This window comes from Lutjanus erythropterus, chromosome 10 (assembly GCF_056507025.1).
Source record: "Lutjanus erythropterus isolate fLutEry1 chromosome 10, fLutEry1.hap2, whole genome shotgun sequence".
Classification (NCBI taxonomy): domain Eukaryota; kingdom Metazoa; phylum Chordata; class Actinopteri; order Lutjaniformes; family Lutjanidae; genus Lutjanus; species Lutjanus erythropterus.
This window is the reverse complement of record NC_139326.1, coordinates 5134719-5153409: the sequence shown is the minus strand read 5'-3', so window position 1 is coordinate 5153409 and position 18691 is coordinate 5134719. Positions and strand designations below refer to the sequence as shown.

Here is an 18691-nt window from a genome sequence, read left to right as displayed (position 1 = left end):
GTATAGAACTGGAGTAAATGCACTTAATTACTTTTCACCACTGTTGGTTGCCTATTCTGCCGAGAAAAACAGTGCTGGGAAACTGTAGGGATGATTTCCATAAAGAAACTGAAGAAGAAGAAAAAAAGAAACTTGCATCAATTGATGCAAATATTTTTATTGCAAATTGTGGTTTATATAAGTTGAAAATACAATATTTGTTATTTTTCACTATACACACACAGCAACAGCCACAAGAGACACCAGGCAAACATTTCAGAACATTCAAACAACAGTGTTGATTCACCAAAGGCCACAAATATGACCTCTATTCAAGATCAGTGTCTTGTCAAAACCTCTGTTTTTCTGTCCAACAGCAGCATAGAAGGCAAGAAGTCATAATTCAACACTTTATGTCCCCTCGACAATGAGGTTTAAAGAAAATGCACATTCAGTTTTATGTGAGCACCTGAGAACAGAGAGGAAGAACAGTAGAGATATAAATTCAGGCTGAAGTAGTAATTAGCATTTTTGTTTTCTTAATTAGCCTGCCTGGTTCACACTAAGTGACATGTATAAAATACCAAAGGTAGAACAGCTGACACTGTTACTTAAATTCTTTGTACCTCCAGTTTAAGGCACAAACGGGTGTGAAATATCAGAAGCCATCAGTGTCGCATATCTTCTTGTATTTTTAGAGCTTTTCAAAAAAATTACTTGGGACAGTGTAATAACTTTGAAGTAAAATCGTTCAATAAAAAGTAAAAACTATGATCCCATCCTCAAACAAAAAACACGGACAGCTATAACCGTATTTGTTGCATAAGATAATAAAGATGTGGCTCCTTTCCCAAAATATTTGGAAATTATGTGTTTGGGATTTTTATTATTTTACTTCAAAATATAAACTATTGTCACTGCACATTTTAAATCCTTATTTTATCTTTTTTCCCCTATAAATAAATGCAACGTGTATCTTACCCTGTGAAGGATGTACAACAACATTCACAGGCAGGGGGCAGACTTTATCATGGTAACAACTTAATAAAAATAATAGGGTGAGAGTTACGGTCAGCGGTCATAGCATGATTATGACAATCTCACGTCAGTCTTATGCATCGCCCTTTAAATGAATCCATTAAAAGGTCCAAAAGATCATAACAGTGGTTACATTTTTGGATTGTATTCAGTTGTGATAGTGTTGCGGATTCCTTTAAAGGACGAGTGTTTGGGATTATTGGCATCTACCAGTGAGCTTATAGAATGAAAACACCTCGCTTCACCCTCCCCTTCCTAACTGTCTAAAGCCAGTGTCTGGTTTGTCCGTAGAAACATGGTGGTATTTTCAGGTGATTATACAGTAAGGAAAAAAATATTTATGAATATTAAACTCAATTTCTGTCATATTCTGCCAATAGATTCCTGTAAATCTGTCAACACTGGACATCTCTCTTATTTTCTTAAAGCTTATGGAAAAGTTGTCGCTTCCAAAACATTTGTTGAGTAAGTAGCACTTATACTACATTTGTGAGCATACTAATGATCATGCATTTAAATATCAGGCCATACTATTGCTTTTAAACATAACATGGTTTCTTGTAAAGAAACATGAATCTTTAAACAGAGAACAAAAAAAAAAAAAACCCAGAGTTTAAATCTGAAGCTGTTTTGCCCCAGAGTCAAACAACAGTGAGGGAAACGTGCAAGAAGAAAGCCAGAAGAGGCACACAGATGATTAAAAATTGCAAACATTTGATGTGTAGCGACAGAGTTTTATAAATACGCTCCCGCAGTGAGCTGTCAGATGACCTGAAGGGAGCTGCGCCAAGATGTAGACTGCAGAATGTAAATGACTCTGTAAACTGAGCGGATCGCTGGAGGAAAGAGCAATGTCCCGCCATCACACTGTGTAATCAAGATCCGCATTCATCTTATTGTACATGTCATAAATAGCATCGACCGTGGCGGTGAAGTTGATGAGGAATTTTCTGATTTTTTCCAAGCAGTCCTCCTCCTTGACGTCCCGACCCTTGGAGAGGGCCTTCAGGAAATCTGACTTATATGGAGCAGCGAAGAGAGCTGCCTGAAATAGAAAACACAAATGCCAAATTTAACTCTGTGCATTCTATGTGCATCTATCAAAAAAAAGAGACTGTGAGCTCACCTTGAAGAGCTGTTGCACCAACCAGCCGTGATACCTCTTCAGGGCTATTTCATACGCTTTGGTGACATTGACTCGAATGAGGTTTGGGTTGCTATCATCCTTTTCACCGTCCACCAGGCTCTGAAGGAAGACCTGAATAAATCGTAGTCCCCTGGTTGATAAAGAGGACATGCACAGTGATTATGGGAATACTGTGGTGGTACTGCTGGTCAGCAGGAAAACTAATTTTGCCACGTAAAAAAAAGCCCACCTAAAAACATCAATATCAGTTTAAGCGTACACGATATTTAGAATATTTTAACCACTTTATCTTGCAGTCAGACAGCCTTTTTCTGACGGGAGGATGCCAAATATCACTCATTTCAAAACAACCAAACTCCATTGACAAAAACAGTGCTTTTACCTTGTAGAACACAGAAACTGCTACTACCTTGGTTTGTTAGTTTGTTTGTGTTTTTGTGTGACTTCAGTGAACCTGAACTAACCATTTAAAACACCAAAATCCAACAATAACACAAACTAACAGATCAAGGCAGCAGTAGCAATTTCACATCAGAAAAATCTGTCTGATGGCACAGTAAAGCAGTGAAAATGTTAGAAATATAGTGTACTGTTATTGATTTTTTAAGCCAGGCCTTATTTATGTCCACAGCAGGACTTTGCTTGGCTTCCTGCTTCTCCTCAAAACTGGGAGTGTGTCGACCGCCATCTACTGTAGATCAGTAATACACTGACCATGTATAAGTACCTTGTACAACTCAAGTTAAAAAAAAAAATCTGAACTATCCCTCTAAAGTTAATGTACATACAAAACCCAAAAAATCTCTAAAATCTGAAATGTAAAATTTGTCAAACCTTTTTAACCACATCAGAGCCAGCGTTGCTCCAACTTTGGGCCACTGTGCTCCGTGCATTTCCTTCTCTGCCTCCAGAATCTGCTGGAGAGTCTTGAACCGTCCAGGGTTTGTATCATAAACTGCCTTGATTTTCTATCAGATAACAGAGTTCATTTTATTGTATTGTAATGTTTTTGAGAGATGTAAGAAGAGAGTGGGTGATTTAACTCATACTTACTGTGATGTTACCTGCTATGTCAGCCTTTATCGGGGCAAAAATGGTGGAGCCAAGGCAGTCTGAGGAGGAATATTTACACTGAGTATGACTGACAATTCAAAGAATGAAAACCTACACATAGATCATGTTCAAAAATAAAAGATCAGAAACTGTTGCAAATCTGGAATCCTGAAAAACTGACACATGAAACCAAATGCATTGAATTTTCAGTTGCAATAGCTTTTCTTCAAAGTTTTATATGCAGAAAACATCACCTCAAAAGACACAGCTACAAGATTATCTTGATATCTGTAAATCCTAAACTCATGACCTCTCCGACCTCCACCACTCTCTGTTGGTTTGATCTTTAGAAACTCCTGCTGCAGCGCACACAAATCAAAATACATTGCCCAGCTAAAATGGCAATATGTATAAAATTATGCATTTTGAAATTCATATTTGTGTGGCTATTAAACTGTATATCCTGGATCTGAATATTTTAATTCATTTACATTATATATGATATAGCTTTAGGTAAGTTCTGGGCCAAACAGATTGGAAAATACTGTATATCTAATGAATTTACCTCAACTTTGACCTACACAAGACAAACTTTAAAGAGTAACTTAGCAGCAGGCTGAAAACTTGTGTTTTGCTGCCCTCTCTGGTTGAAAGTTTCAGGCCTGTTTCATCCATGATATATATGGTTGGTGTCGGTCAGAGATGTGCTGTGGGGGGAGCCTGCCTCCTCTTAATAAGACACGAGCTCCCCTGATGACATAATTTGTGAAATTTCAGGGAGTGCTGACAATATGGTATTTTTGCCACGCATTTCTATTTTTTCTGTACCTTCATCATCATGCGTCATGTGTAAAATCTGTCTATTATTGATGTGTGACTCATACATGACAGTGACTTATCACTAATTATTCACTTTAATAAAGATACTACATGCATGCTACGCCTGCCAGCACAATATCATAAACTTTACTAAATTTAACCAAAAGATCAGAAACAAACTTTCTTGAATCTATGCACCAAATCTCCAGTATTCATTCTTTAACGGTTCTTGGTGAGGACTTGCTGCTCTGTATTTTGATTTAATGCTCATCAAGTTTTGTGTTATTTGACCTGTTTATACTATCATGCATCACTCTGCTCAGTATACTGTGCCGTGCTTTAGTTCACCGTATTGTATCATACTGTCATGTTTGGTTTTGATAACCATGTGGAGTTTTGATGTGGTCATTAACTGATTATTATATATCAAGTGTGCAACAAGTGTCAGTCCTCTCTTTGAGCCATGCACAAGCTCCCCCAAAAGCCATGCAGTAGTTTGCCGACTGCCTGTGCCCACACCAAACAGCGATGTCAGAGGGTCCTTGAGTACACCTGTACATCACTGCAGCGAGGTGAGACGTTCAGCAAAAACAAGATTTTCAGTTAAGTCACCTGTTATGTAGAATACTGGCAGCACACTAAAGTGGTTAAATAGTGGCTCAAAATGACACCACATTTAAAGTGAATACACCTGGATTAGGCCTTCTGGTGTTTTCACAGTCACGTCGTCACAGTATTATCATTAGGTGTCCTTTAATTAGGCTACTAGAGGACCTGAGTATTTGGTGACGGGATGGTGAACAATGAGACATCCAGAGTCCAGACCACACACGACTCCTATTTGACCCACTGACACAACAGACAGCTTTCAGCTCCTGAGCTGTTAGAGGAAACTACTCATGACAAAGTCTGCTCTATTGTGCTGATGTGATGCATCGCCACGACGCCGACGGCATCATATCATGTTTCACAGACATCCTCACCTTGTACAGCTCTCTCTGTATGTTTTTCACTCTCTTCACAAGATAAGACAAGACAATAAATTCAGCAACTCCATGAAAAATTACAGCAGTATCTATTGGTAACAAGAGGTGTGCATAGTAAATAATATCTAACAGTGTAATAACCCTTAACAACATCTTTATGACATGCTGTTTCAGTGTAGTTGAGATCCTAGGAAATATTCATGACACACTAACAACAGTCTCATGACAGCCAGTGTCACAACCAACCACACATGACAGTTTAAGGTAATGTCAAGACATAAAGCTACATACCTTAGAGAATTAGGTTGCTACGACATATTTGTGAAAGGTTATGTGGTCTTGCTTAATGTCAAGCTGTCATAACAAACACTGACAGGTGATGTTGTCTTGGTTAAAAGAAACTGATGTCTTATTAATGTTAAGTTGTCATAACAAAGACATTAACAACTTATGTGCTTGGTTAACATCAAGTTGTCATAACAAAAGTCAATGACATGTTATGCTGTCTTGATTAATGTCAAGCTGTCATAAGATAAGCTCAATAAGATAAGATCAAGCTGTCATAAAGCTGTCATTGGCAGGTTGTGTTGTCTTGGTTAATGTCGAGTTGTCATAACAAAAGATGTCGTTGTCCCGGTTCATATAAAACTGTCATAACAAAGACAATGACAGGTTATGTTGTCTTGGTTAATTTCAAGTTGCCATAACAAAGACATCTCAAGCAATAACATTGTGCATTTAATGACATAATTGCCTGAATGACACTTAATGGCAACAGTCATGAACATTCATAAAAACCCATTTGTGTTCATGACATGGTTATGACAGTGTCACATTAGTGTAATGCACTCTTGTGCACACTCCTTCAAATAAAAATCTATTTAACAAAAATATTGGAAATAAAAACTAAAATTTCTAAGCTTCTAACGAGACCCAAACAACATCGTTTGTTCTGTGTTTGGCTCGTTAAACACAAACACACACAGGTGTTAATTATTCTGGCTAATTAGACGTCTTCTCAGGTTGGACAGAGTTTACTGAGGTCACTAAACGACTTAAAGATGGGTTGTCCTGTTAACACCGGAGTAATGTCCACACAGTCCTGAAGAAGAGGGCTAATTAGGCCAAATAATTTAAAACACCTGTGTGAATGTACTATGAGAGTGGGCAGGACTTTAATAGCTTGTAGGAAAGTTGGCCAAGAAATTTCTAGGTCAGGAAGAACAATAGTGACAAGGAGGAAAGAGCTTAATATCGACATCAGACTTGGTTCCTCTCAAGGGTTTCACATGGCAAATTCAATAGAGGACCTTTGGCATATTAATACAGAATGAAGCCGCACAAAGATGCCCTGGTGCACCATGCCGCCGGTGAATGGGCAAGGGGAACTCAACACCGTACTAATCAATTTTCACAACTTAAAATCCAGGCCAGTGGATTAAATTATGCATGCAAAAGGATTGTGGACAGCTTGATGGAGAGAAATACGATCCAAAAAAGATTATCATTTGGAAAGAACAAGATCATGTCATTAGGCCTGATAGAAGAGTTGTGACAGATTTCCCTCACAACAAGTTCTGCATTTAATAATCAAAGTTGAACAAACCTCACATGAAGACTGTGTGACAGTCGGGCTGGGTAGCAACAGATTACATGTAATCAGAATAACATAATCAAACTACAAAAAATAACTAACTACATATTATCCAGTGTAATATTTTTGTGTAGTCAGATTTTGGTCAATTCCTGCATTCTAAGGACCATCACTGCATCGCTCTGGGTTTATTTTCCAACACTGACACACTCACTTTAGATTCATGTACATAGTTACATTGTCAAAGATTACTTGATTACACTTTTGCCTACATCTTAAAATACAAGAGTTTAAAATTAGGATAACAACTGCTGAAAAGCAGGTCTGACATGCTGAGTTTTTTTAGACAAGTGTTCCACTTTGCTGAAGACCTGGCAGGAGAAAAAAGAGCCCTATGCAAAAATTTATTTGCAGTGAAAAAAGTAGTATTGAGTATTGAGACTAGATTACTTTTTTTGGTAATCCAATGGATTACATTACTGATTACAAAAAATGCTATGTACACAACTCATGAACTTTATGTAAATATAAAAGTATTATTTGTTTCGGTTAGAACTTAAGATTTCTAGTATTTGTTTTCAGAACACTTCAAAACTTATAAACATGACTTCTTCTAGCTTTAAGTCTTTTGACTTGAAGTGATGAGTTGAATGAATGTACTATACAGAGTTCAATCAACTCATTAAATAGTTTCCAAAGGAACATGATCAGCATGTTACCAGACTTCCCAGCATGCACTGTTTGAGAGTAAAAACTCTCCTGATATCCTTCTTTTTCATACATGAAAACATATAGATGATGAAAACCTACTCTTACTCTACTCTCTAATACACTTCAAGGTGAGTCATAGTTCTTTGTTTTCACAGTAATGAAAACACTGTGAATCAAGATGAAGGTTATTGAATTTAATCCCTGCCCCCACATGCTTTTAATGCAATAAATTCACTAGTAGCAGCTGGACTGAGGAAACTCCAACAGGAGCAGCTGCAGCTGTAAGTTCTTCATATGAAATGAAGAATCAACTCTTCAAACTGTGAGAGTTAAAAAGAAAATCAAACTTGTCTGACATGTTCGTCAGTATGACTGAAGAGCTTTTGGCTCAACTCACTAGTTTAAGCTTATTGAACATGTTTTATCAAATACAACTGAATTAATATCAAGTTTATTTGACTAGAAAAGTTTATTTTGTTTGGAATCTTTACAAAATCACCTCAGCTGTCTTCTCAATTACAGTCAACTTAAAATGTTTTAAGAAAAAAAACCTAAAACTCAAATTGTCCATTCTTTCATTATAAGGTGCTTTATTTTCAGTGACTGACTTTGAAGTAAAGTCTGAAAGTATTCAGACTAGATTACCTTTTTGTAATCTGATGGATTATGTCACACAAACTGCTGTGTAATTTGTATTAAGTAACTGACTACAGTTCAAAGTAATCTGACCCAACCCTGGTGACGGTGGAAAATGGTCCACTGCAGGTTAAATCCTGCGTTTGTGTCCTTGTTCTGCCAATCTAATAGTCAGTATGCTTGAATTTTACAGCACTATGAATCTACATGCTAAAATTAATTAATGTTACTTTCTCTTTGCTTTCAAACTGACCTCTAGTGTAACTGTAAATCTCTGACAAGTCAAACTTAATAACAAGTTCAACAAAAATAAATTGTTGCCCCTTTTCTGTGCAGCCAGTGACTTCTGAGAATTTTATAACTTCATATATGCATGAATGCCAGAGGTACCTACACAGTCCCTACTGTGTCACACTGTGGAAACTTGACTTACCAAAGAAGTGTGGAAGGTATGACACAGCCTCCAGAAACGGTCTTGTTTCCACCTGTCTGTCAGCTGGCAGCTGTCTGAACTGGTGCTCCATTAACAGAGCCATCTCTCTGCTCCGGACACTCTCTTACCTCTGAAATGATGAGAGCAACAGGCTGTCAGTCCTCTGCTGCAGATTTACACTGACACACACATCACAGAGAACCTGTGTGTGTGTGTGTGTGTGTGTGTGTGTGTGTGTTTGTGTGTGTGTGTCACCCTGAGAGGACCAACACACACACACACACACACACACTGAAGTCACCTACCCAGCTGGTGGTGGGATATCCAGCTGACAGCTCCTGTGATTGACTGTTTACTGATAGATCCGGGTCATCACCACCTGTTGGTTAAAAAGGCCACTAAACGGCGCGCAGACAGTTAGACTGAAGTCCAGAGGCAGAAACAGAAGAACAAGCAGCTGATGTGCTGTGATCAGCTGACACCAGTCCTCCTTTAATCACAACATGCTGCTTTACTGCCAACTAATGGAGTCCTGAGGAATAATCTCAAAATGTATCTACAGTTAGAATGGTGCAGCCTGGTAATCAGATAATATATATATATATATAATTTTTTTTTCATCTTTTATTTTATCCAGTCTTTACTGATGAAAGTCAAATTCAAGCAACAGTAAGACATAAAGGACTTAAAAAACAAAAAACAAAAAGAGGAAATGACAAAAAAATCAGTAAAGAGAATGTGCAGGAAGCTTTGACATTCAGTAAAAGCAAAATAATTATCAGTACTCTTACATGCTATTAATTAATTCATTTTATCACTGACCATAGGCAGTGATTAAAAGGTCTGGAACCAGATTATAGTGATCTCATATTGTATAAATCTAAAACAAAAATAAAACGACGACGACGACGACAACGACAACAACAACAATAATATAATAGAATATAAGGAGTTTTGATGCTTCTGAATATAAAATATAAAACGTGTATGTGAAACAGAGTTATTATAGTTTTGTATTTTTAGTTAGTTTTAATTTTTATTTCATTTTTAATATTTGTTTGCAGTTCTGTTTAGTTTAACTTCGTTTCCAGAGAGTTTGCTGTTTTACTATCAGTCTTAAACGTTTTTCTTCTATTATTATAATAGGTATTGCCATAATCCCACAAACGAAATGCTTCGTGAAGAACTCAGGAGAGACTCAGGAGACATCCCAGACTCAGTAAACATATGGACTAATGTCTCCTCCTGCTTCTTGTGTTGACTAATTTGACTAATTGACAATGACTATTATTATTATTATTATTACTACTGTTGTTGTTAAATTTCCGCGAAGGAAATACGTTTCGCGTTTTAGCCAGTGGCATTTTTGACCTTTACTCCATCCCGTAGCGTGGGAGTAACTAGGAAGTCCGTTGGTAACTAAGGAGAACTGGGGAGTTGATAACGGCGCTTTCTTTCTGTGTAAAAATGTAAAACGTCGATTGGTTTTCACAAACATCGAGATAAGGCAACCCGCTTTACCACCAAAAGGGTTAGTATGTATTATTATGTGTGTTATTTATCGAGCTATGAAGGTTAACTACGCACTGGCTGCTGCATAGAGAAACATACGGTAACGCTTTGTCTTTATTGTCCCGAAATAACAAACGTTTCACGGCCAACAACACATATAACACCAGGAAAAATCTAAAGGTAACTTAGGAATTTCCTGTTTTTGAGTGAATGAGTCGACTCAGTTCATAACTAAATAGTATTGGTTAAGTTGACCAGGTAACTAGTAGTAGTAGTACTGGTTAGGATTATCGTGGGGTAACTGCTGCTTATGATGTGTGTTAACTAGCTAATTAATTGTGATCCAGGTCGATGGCTCTGCCGACCTTCTCCTCCCATCTGCCCAGTCGGTCCCGGGTGCTGGCCGGACAGCTGGCCCAGCAGCGGGAGCAGGAGGCCCGATATCGGCAGCAGTGGGAGCTGCATGCCCGGTACTTCAAGGAGCAGGGTGTCCGCAGCCAGCGACAGGCTGTGTGGAGCTCCCATCACTCCTACCAGAAGAGGTAACTTCATCCACCAGAGCTGGACTGTTCATCTGTTTCCACGTGATTCTACCAGCAGCTTCAGAAACATTATAAAAAATAAACCAGGTCAAAATAACTCAGTAACAGTTACTTCTTCACATTGTTTTCCTTTTTGTCTTACCTTCATGCACATAAATGATATAGTGGGTAAGTAGGGGACTTCTGCACTATTTTTATACCACTTTTCTCTCACTGCTGTTCCTTTAGATGGCCCTGTTAGTAATCAGTCCCATATATAAAAGATTACAATAGTGACAAAACCCATTAGCAATTGAAAAAGAGGCAGTAATTCACAAAGAAACGCTACCAATAAATTATAGCATACATAGGCAGCAAAAATATATGTTGGCTTAATTTTTCCCTCATGCAAAACAAATCACCAGAAGGATCATCTTCACAATGTTTACCACACACTAATATAAATACATGTAATCAGCAGAAAAATCATATCTATTTCAGATACAGTCCATGTTGTTTAAAGGTTGAATATCTACACTAGAAAGATAGTTGATTATTGAATCTCATGCCTAAATACCAACACTTTGGGTTGGCAAAACATCCTGATCACAGCAAAAATAATGAGAAAATTAGAAAATACAGGCAAAGGGCAGGTTCTCTGCAGATACAGACACCACCACACTTTGTGTGGGTCGTAAGTAATGATTGAGAGGGAGTGTTTTTGTATGAGGCATTGTTTTGGTTTGTTTTTTAGGAAAATCCTACGTAGTATTTCTTTAAGGCATTGTTTCTCAATTGACGATCTGTGGCACTGTGCCAGGGCGTCTGTTAATTCATTTCATTACTGTAAAGGCAGCTATTTGCATGCAGCATTTGTTCCTGAGACATATACTATATATTTTGTGTTGTATCATTTAAACTATCATGATATGAAAAAAAAAGTTGTGTTTTTTGTTTGTTTGTTTTCTCAAAAGGCTTCAGAGTTCAGCAAATAACATTTTAATGCTTCAATTTTTAAATCTAAAATAGTCCATAGGTTACATTCTAATCTAAAATGCTTTAATTACATAAATCACTCACTCATCACCCATTAACAGCAGAAACTGGCTCTCTGTACAGGGCCATACATTAGAGGAGCCCTGGTATATTTTCTTGTAAGTGGTCCCTGGCTGACAAAAAAAATTAGAAACCCTGCTTTAAGGTATTTAAACAGAGTTGCACAATACGCTCCTGCCTTTGTGTTATGTCCCATAATAAGAAAGACAGAGCATTGATCGACAAAAAATATTGACAGAATGTACAGTACAGTCATATTGATCATCTTCCCACTAAGAAATATCTTAAATGCAGTATAATAATAATAATAATAATAATAATAATAATGATACAAATATAAATAGTGTGTGAGTCACTGCCTCTTTCTTTTTGAGCTGGTTGTTTATTTTACTGTAGATTTACAGAATATCAGTGTGGCTTCCCTTAAATCTATGTCTTGTCCATAAATGTGCAGTGTTACAGTGTGTGTGTGTGTGTGTGTGTGTGTGTGTGTGTGTGTGTGTGTGTGTGTGTGTGTGTGAATAATATATAGCATAACATGCTGGTATAATCTTGTAGTAACCTCTTCTCTACTATGTTCTGTGTCTCTCAGTTCCATCAGCAGAGAAAAATGCCAAAGAAAAACAACCCAAGTCTTTTGTTTCACTGTTTTGTCAGCATGTCAGCGTACCACGAACAGAGACTGAAGGAGGAAAAGAAGGCCAGCCTGGAGCAGCGCAGGAATCGGCTCAGGGCCATGCTTCAAGAGGAGAAAGACCGGCTGGAGGCGGAGCTCAGGGAAGTACTTCCTGACAGGAGCACAGTGGCAAGTCAGCTGGTGCAAAAAACTGACGAGCTCCGTACAGCGAGAGAGGAAAGGAGAAAAAAGGTTGGATATTTTTCACTCTCAGTGCTGCATAATGGTGGTCTACTGTCAGTGCATAACATTTATTGTTTCTCTTCTTTATCCCAAGCTTGCACAAGAGCTGCTGAGGGAGCACTGGAAGAAAAACAACCCAGAGCTGAGAGAGGTAGCTGAGTTTAAACTATTCATGCAAAAGTGACAAGTTTCCAAAGCTCTTACCTCAAAGTCTGACTGTTGATGGAGTGATAAATGGGTGTCAGGAATCCTGTAACCATGCTGTGCGTCTGAAAGGAGAGAAAACGGACACTTTTTGTCAAGACATCCATTTGATCTGGAAAGTAATAGGGCTTGTGATGCGGATATTCCATGACTTTTTTGTTCACCTGAGTCCAGTGTTGACTCAAGAGAATAAAATGTTCTGGTATCGTTTCCGCTAAGGGTAAAGTTCGTCAGTATCTCTGTCTCGTCTGTGTCACCACTTGCTCTTTTAATCCGTCCACAGGTCGAGTCAGCATTACATAAAGATCATGTTGTCAGCCAATGGCAGGAGCAGATATCTGAGAAGAAACAGGTGAGGCATTCATCACGGCTGTTAGTCAAAACAGTTCAGCTTCTGTTTATTGAAAACCAATCCTTCTAAATCAATTAACTTATATTACTGTGGACTTGAACTGTTTTTAAATGAACTTAAATTAGTCATCTTTTTTAACCAAAATCAAAGCACTGCAATTAGGCTCCTACACACTGGTTCCCAACCTGGGGGTACCGACTCCCCCCCAAATTTAGATTTTACAGGATGTAAGACATCTTTTTAAAAATATATATACAGTACTTAGAATTTCATTCATGTGTGTACAGAAAACTAAATGATTTTTTTTTATTTTTAAAATTTAGATTATTACTCAAAGAAGCAATACATAGCAAGTGTGCGTCCAAAAATGAGTACTGCAGGCCATATATCGGGTTGGCGCCATAGATGGTATATTTAAATAGGTTGAATCCCTATTTAATGCACAGTTTATGGTTGAAGTGAGTTGTGAGCTTGTCAGAAACATAGATGCCCACAAAGTATATGTTACTGGAAAAAAGTAAAGACATGATGCAGACAGAGAATTGTGTAAAACATTCCTAAAATATCAGGAAAATATTCACAGTGTTATAGAAAATTCCTGCACTTTTTTTGTACTCTTTGGGCTGATTGAACAATTCATCAGTTGTTCTGTGCTGTTATTGTTATACATTGAATGTGAAATTAAAAAAAGAAATATCCATAAATTATGTCACTTAGGCAGGGGTCATCAGTTTACTCAGTAACAGAAAAGGGCTCCCTTAAAGAAAAAGGTTGGGAATCACTGCTGTGAAGTATCATCCCCATCGAGCCAGTGAAGATACATGGGACCCACAAGTCGTTAAACATTGTCATTATCCTTTGGCCCGACTAATTATTTACGTAACAAATCAATATTTAATTAAATGGAGCCCATGTCATCTGTGAGCACAGTATCAGGTCTGAGATCAACTCAGTCCCTTCAACACGGTACATAATTGAGAAAGTTTAGACACCTACTGTAAGTGACCCACCTCTCTGAACATGCAGCAAGAAGAGGCACACCAGGATGAGAAGAGACGCTTTGAAAATGAGTATGAGAGGACCCGAAAAGAGGCGCTGGAGAGGATGAAGCAAGCAGAGGAGAAGAAGAATGAGGAGGAGCGAAAGAGGGCAGAAGATCTGCGCAAGCAGATGAAAGAACTGAAGCTGAGGGAACAGGAGGTACTTAGAACTTGTATAAAGTATTTTTACTGTGAAAAATTTATACTGCAGATGTGTTTTCAAGCTTTTTTTTTTCCTCTCAGGCAACTCGTCTTAAAAAGGAGCAAGAGGCTCTGCTGGTCAAGCAGTGGGAACTGGAGGAGATGGAGGAGAGGAGGAGAGAGGTCGAGGAGAGGCGGAAGAAGTCTGAGATGGGGTGAGGAAAGCTCTGTCTGCAGATAATCAGTCACAAATGAGATGATGCTTCGCTCTGGTGAGATGTAGGGTTCACTGGATTTGTGTCCCATCAGGCATTTCTTGATCCGGCAATATCGTGCTCAGCTGAAGCGGAGAGCCCAGCAGGTGCAGGAGGAACTGGTTAGTCTGCTTCACCCTTTTTTGATACAGTCCCATCTAATCCAACCTGCCTGACTTTTGCACCTACTTTGTTTTCCTCTGTCCCAACCAGGAGGCCGACCGTAAGATCCTAGCTGCCTTGATGGACGGAGAGCAGGAGGACAGGAGGATGGAGACAGCACGGAGGGAAAGGGCCATCGCTGACGCCGCCTGGATGAAACGTGTGATTGAAGAGCAGCTTCAGCTGGAGCAGAAGAGGGAGGCTGAGTTTGACATCCTACACAGGTGACTATCAGTAAAGCATTATACAACAGTTAGTTCCGACCAAGTAATTTGATTGGATGAGACATTTCAGCATTACAGCATGACATTTATTTAGCTCTGCCAACACAAATATTTTTGCAACTGACTGCATAAAACTTTACAAAACTGTCTGAAGATTGTAATCATCTCTTTCTTCATAACAGATTAAAAGTCTGTGTTTATAGTTTTGAGACTCACCCTAGTGTGGACCAAACAAAAGAATGGAGACCACTTGAAAAGGGTTGTATCTTTCTTCTTCCAATTTCTTTTGCCTTTTGTTTGTGGTCTGAACGCAAACAAACCAGCGACAGGATTTTATAATACCTGTTATGCAGTTTTACTAATTATTGATTGATTAAATGATCAAAAGCTGTTTAAAAAACGCTGTTCTTGTATCCTAGTTTGTGTACTGTGTCAGATTAAAAAGTATCTGACAGTGATTCCATACTAATAATCCCCAGATCATTAGCGTAAAAGATGCCGCCTTTTCGTCCTGTCATCTGTAAAGTGGAGTGATGCATGTAATTAAAAGTCCCAGTGCTGTTGTACGTTAATATCAGCACTTATGAAATGTCTGTTATTCAATCAAATCACTTGGTTTGAACTAACTGTAGTATAAGATTCAGTAAGCTGTGACTCTGCAGGGAGGGACTCCTGCTTCTCCTCAAATACAAACCGACGTGTCTCTCATCCACTTTAGAGAAGAAGCTCAGCGTGTGTGGGAGAAACGAGAAGCACAGTGGGAGAAGGAGAGGAAAGCCAGAGAGCGGCTCATGCAAGAGGTGCATTAGTTTTAAGTCGAAATGAAACTTAATTTGGGTGTAATTCGGAAGTTATGACTGCTAAACAACAGCCTGTCTTCATCGCTGAAAGGTGCTTGCGGGGAGACAGCAGCAGCTGGAGCTGAAGATGCAGAACAACCGCAAGGCTCAGGAGGAGTCCCTGAGGAGACGAGAAGAGCTGATCCAGGAGCTGGAGCAGGAGAGGGAGATCAGACGGCAGGAGATGGAGCGAGAAGAGGGCTGGAGGAAAACACGGATGGAAGAGATAAATGCTCAGGTTAGCAGATAGTGCAGTGGTTTGTGTTTTCATGGCACTTTTTTTCTCCACACAGCAAAGTGTAAAATATTTAGACCCAGTCTCAGTAAGACTTAAGTGTCACACATCTGAGACCGAGGGCCCTCATACCTGGTGCAAAGTGGTGCACAGTAAGAAATGTACTTGTGCCCATGGGTGTGTTGGTCTTAATATGAAGTGTGGTCAGGCAGCAGAAAGTGATTCTTCCTCTGACTAACAAAAATCTAATCTAAAATCAATGGTGCAGTATCTCCCTGCCGTTTAAAAGGCACATTATTCAGATGGACCTACTTAGATGGGTTCACAGTGCTTTGCTTCTAGGACACTGCATTGAATCTGTGGTTCATAAAAATTAACAGTCTGATTAACAGGATGATTTAAGGTGGGTGAAATAGGTTGAAGCGTCTCCCCATTAAGAGGCACAGCAGCCAAAATTCATTCATTCTGGATTTAGGATTTAAAGTTGATTAATGTCCTGTGTTCTTCTACATATCCAAAAGGACACACACCGTCAAAGTTTATACAGTGGAACTGTTTGGAGTGAAGCAGCCATCCTCCTAAATCCTGACCTCCATCAGAGCTGTTTAAAAAATCATTTCCTCTGGTTCCTCTGTCAAGTTTAGAACTACAGTTTGTAGTTTTGCAACTTAAATAAAGATATCTGCTGCAGTGACATTACTTCACACATGGTAACCTTTAAAATGACTGAAAGCAGCCTCTAATCATGAAATCATCTTTTTATTGATGTTGAGCAGTGCAAACTTTTCAGGTGATTTCTTTTTTGTGTGTAGTATTGATGTCTTTAACTGTTTACTCTAATGATTAGAGAGGCTGCTTTCAGTAATTGTGAACATTTTCATGCACACTATAATGTCACTATTGCAAATATTGTTAATATTTAAGCAGCAAAACTTAAAACTGTAGTTATAAACTTGAATAGAAGTCAGGATTTAGGACGAGAGCTGTTTTCCTCCAAGCGCTTTCGCTGTATGATCTGCGACTGAGTGTTTGACCTTTAGAAAAACACAGAACACACCATTAGACGACATAAAAATGACACTTTCACGTTCATAAAGATTCTTTCATCTTCATGACACCTTGGTTTCGATAGTGTCATGTCAGTCTTATGCACACGCCTTCAAAATAAAGTGTTACCCCGTCTCTAATAATGATGCCACAATAGCAGCTTACTTATGTACGTTTGAGCCCTAAAGTTGTTTGTGTGTGTGTGCTGCAGGTGGAGCAGCGGCGCCAGGAGCAGCAGGAGGAGCAGTGCAGGATAGAGCAGGAGGAGGAGGAGGACAGGGAGGCTCTTCAGATCCAGGAGGAGGAGCTGAGGCTGGAGATGCAGAGGATGGCCAAGAGAGGCTACCAGGAGAAGGTACGAGATGAACGTCAAGCTGATGATGAAACCGATGATCCTGAACGTTCACATTCAAAGTTCCAAAGTGCTCTTTAATGTTAAAATATGATTAAAACTTTCTTTCAGATTCACAGCAGACCTCGAACAGCCTGGACTTGAGCAAGACGAAAACCAAAGCAGAATTGTCAGATGTATATTTTTATATATGTAATTAGATGTAAAGGATAGTTTGATGTTTCCATGTGTGTCTTGAAAACAACACTCACACAGTTAGTGGTAACTGTAGTTGTTCCTCTGCTCCATACTGACCATGAATTCTTTCTTTTTGTTCCCCTGGACTGTTTTCTGTTTTTGAGTCACAGTAGAGAGATCAGACTCAGATGATCTTTATTCCCATTATACTCCAGAACAATGAAATAACGCATGGCTTCTCACCATGCAGTAAGAAGAATATAAACATGATGAATAAATAAAAACAATCAAATAATGGTAACAGCTGAAGTATTTAAAATAGATTAAAGGTTTCATTTTTACAAATTTACAGAGGTGACTTTGATGAACAGATGCTCAGTATTTACATAAGGATGGAATTTCTGACTGAAAAGATTTTGTCTTTGGGAGATATCCACTTGATTTGACTAACTCTGACTCCTGAAGCCACATATTATCTAGGCTTTAACTTTAAAATACATTTTTGCACAAATTTATATAATTTATCTATAATTTTATCCCTCGTCTCTCAGAGTAGCACCGTGTTGTGAAAAGATCCTTTCACAGCCGATATGGAGAAGATAACTCTTAAAACGTACATGTGGACATGTGAGTTTTGTTTTCAGACAGATTTGAAAAAATGTCACCCTGTCCTTAATGACGTTTAAAGACTGAAGCATTCATGTAGGTTATGAGGCCTTTTTTGTGCCATCTTGATATACTATAATTTAATGCAGATTGTTTGCATATGTAGAAAAGGATTTATGTTTTTTTTTGCACTTTTAGAGCTGTATATTTTCTATCCTGAATTTGTAGACTGTCCTAATAAAAGTTGGTAAAAACAAATCAATTCTGTGTTTTGTATTACACAACTGTCACAACTGTCACAACTCTGCAAATCCATGATTTGATCTGACTTTAGATTTTAAGGTCAGGATTCAATTCTATTAGTAACTGAAGGCTGTGCTATTGTTAAATTAAAGAGCCTTGATTTGTAAAGATAACAGAGCTTTGGTTTTATGCCCTGACAACTGCCATTTAAATTTTTTAAATTCTTTAAAAAGACAAGTCTTTTTTGTATAAAGAATCACTGTTTCTGCCTTTGATTTCAATTATTTGAGTTTTGATTTAATATTGAAATTGTGATGTTTCTAATTAAGACAATGAATAGTGAAACATGGTCAGTATGAAATCTGGCAATCCACAACAGGTTATAGTTATAAATTAAGTTTATTTAGAAAATAATTATTTTTTCCAAGTGCAACTTAACAGCTGCATCACATACATCCCTGCACTTCATTC

At 38.3% G+C, this 18691-nt stretch overlaps 2 protein-coding genes across 2 annotated transcripts; one reads left to right on the top strand and one right to left on the bottom strand.

Moving 5' to 3' along the window:
• Positions 1 to 1054: 1054 nt before the first annotated feature.
• On the bottom strand, positions 1055 to 8876 carry gltpa (glycolipid transfer protein a). The gene is made up of 6 exons (XM_084729432.1): positions 8702 to 8876; positions 8397 to 8526; positions 3218 to 3276; positions 2999 to 3132; positions 2144 to 2294; positions 1055 to 2062 (listed from the first exon to the last, which is right to left on the bottom strand). The coding sequence occupies exons 2-6, from the start codon at positions 8497 to 8499 to the stop codon at positions 1880 to 1882; spliced, it is 630 nt and encodes a 209-aa protein (XP_084585558.1). The 5' UTR covers positions 8500 to 8526; positions 8702 to 8876; the 3' UTR covers positions 1055 to 1879.
• An 892-nt stretch (positions 8877 to 9768) lies between these two features.
• On the top strand, positions 9769 to 17445 carry tchp (trichoplein, keratin filament binding). The gene is made up of 13 exons (XM_084727971.1): positions 9769 to 9927; positions 10256 to 10450; positions 12143 to 12353; positions 12439 to 12495; positions 12832 to 12900; positions 13927 to 14100; positions 14184 to 14296; positions 14391 to 14457; positions 14549 to 14721; positions 15440 to 15521; positions 15613 to 15798; positions 17054 to 17197; positions 17306 to 17445. Exons 2-13 carry the CDS (start codon positions 10260 to 10262, stop codon positions 17336 to 17338), a joined length of 1500 nt encoding a protein of 499 aa, XP_084584097.1. The 5' UTR covers positions 9769 to 9927; positions 10256 to 10259; the 3' UTR covers positions 17339 to 17445.
• The last annotated feature ends 1246 nt before the right edge of the window (positions 17446 to 18691 follow it).

Excerpts from the sequence above, each read along its gene's own strand:
- tchp (XM_084727971.1), top strand. The coding sequence starts at position 10,260 with ATGGCTCTGCCGACCTTCTCCTCCCATCTGCCCAGTCGGTCCCGGGTG. Across the intron at positions 12,901-13,926 it reads AGATATCTGAGAAGAAACAG|CAAGAAGAGGCACACCAGGA; the intron begins GTGAGGCATTCA and ends CTGAACATGCAG. Across the intron at positions 17,198-17,305 it reads AGAGAGGCTACCAGGAGAAG|ATTCACAGCAGACCTCGAAC; the intron begins GTACGAGATGAA and ends ACTTTCTTTCAG.
- gltpa (XM_084729432.1), bottom strand. The coding sequence starts at position 8,499 with ATGGCTCTGTTAATGGAGCACCAGTTCAGACAGCTGCCAGCTGACAGA. Across the intron at positions 3,277-8,396 it reads ATACCTTCCACACTTCTTTG|ACTGCCTTGGCTCCACCATT; the intron begins GTAAGTCAAGTT and ends ATTCCTCCTCAG. Across the intron at positions 2,295-2,998 it reads GCTCTGATGTGGTTAAAAAG|GGGACTACGATTTATTCAGG; the intron begins GTTTGACAAATT and ends TTTATCAACCAG.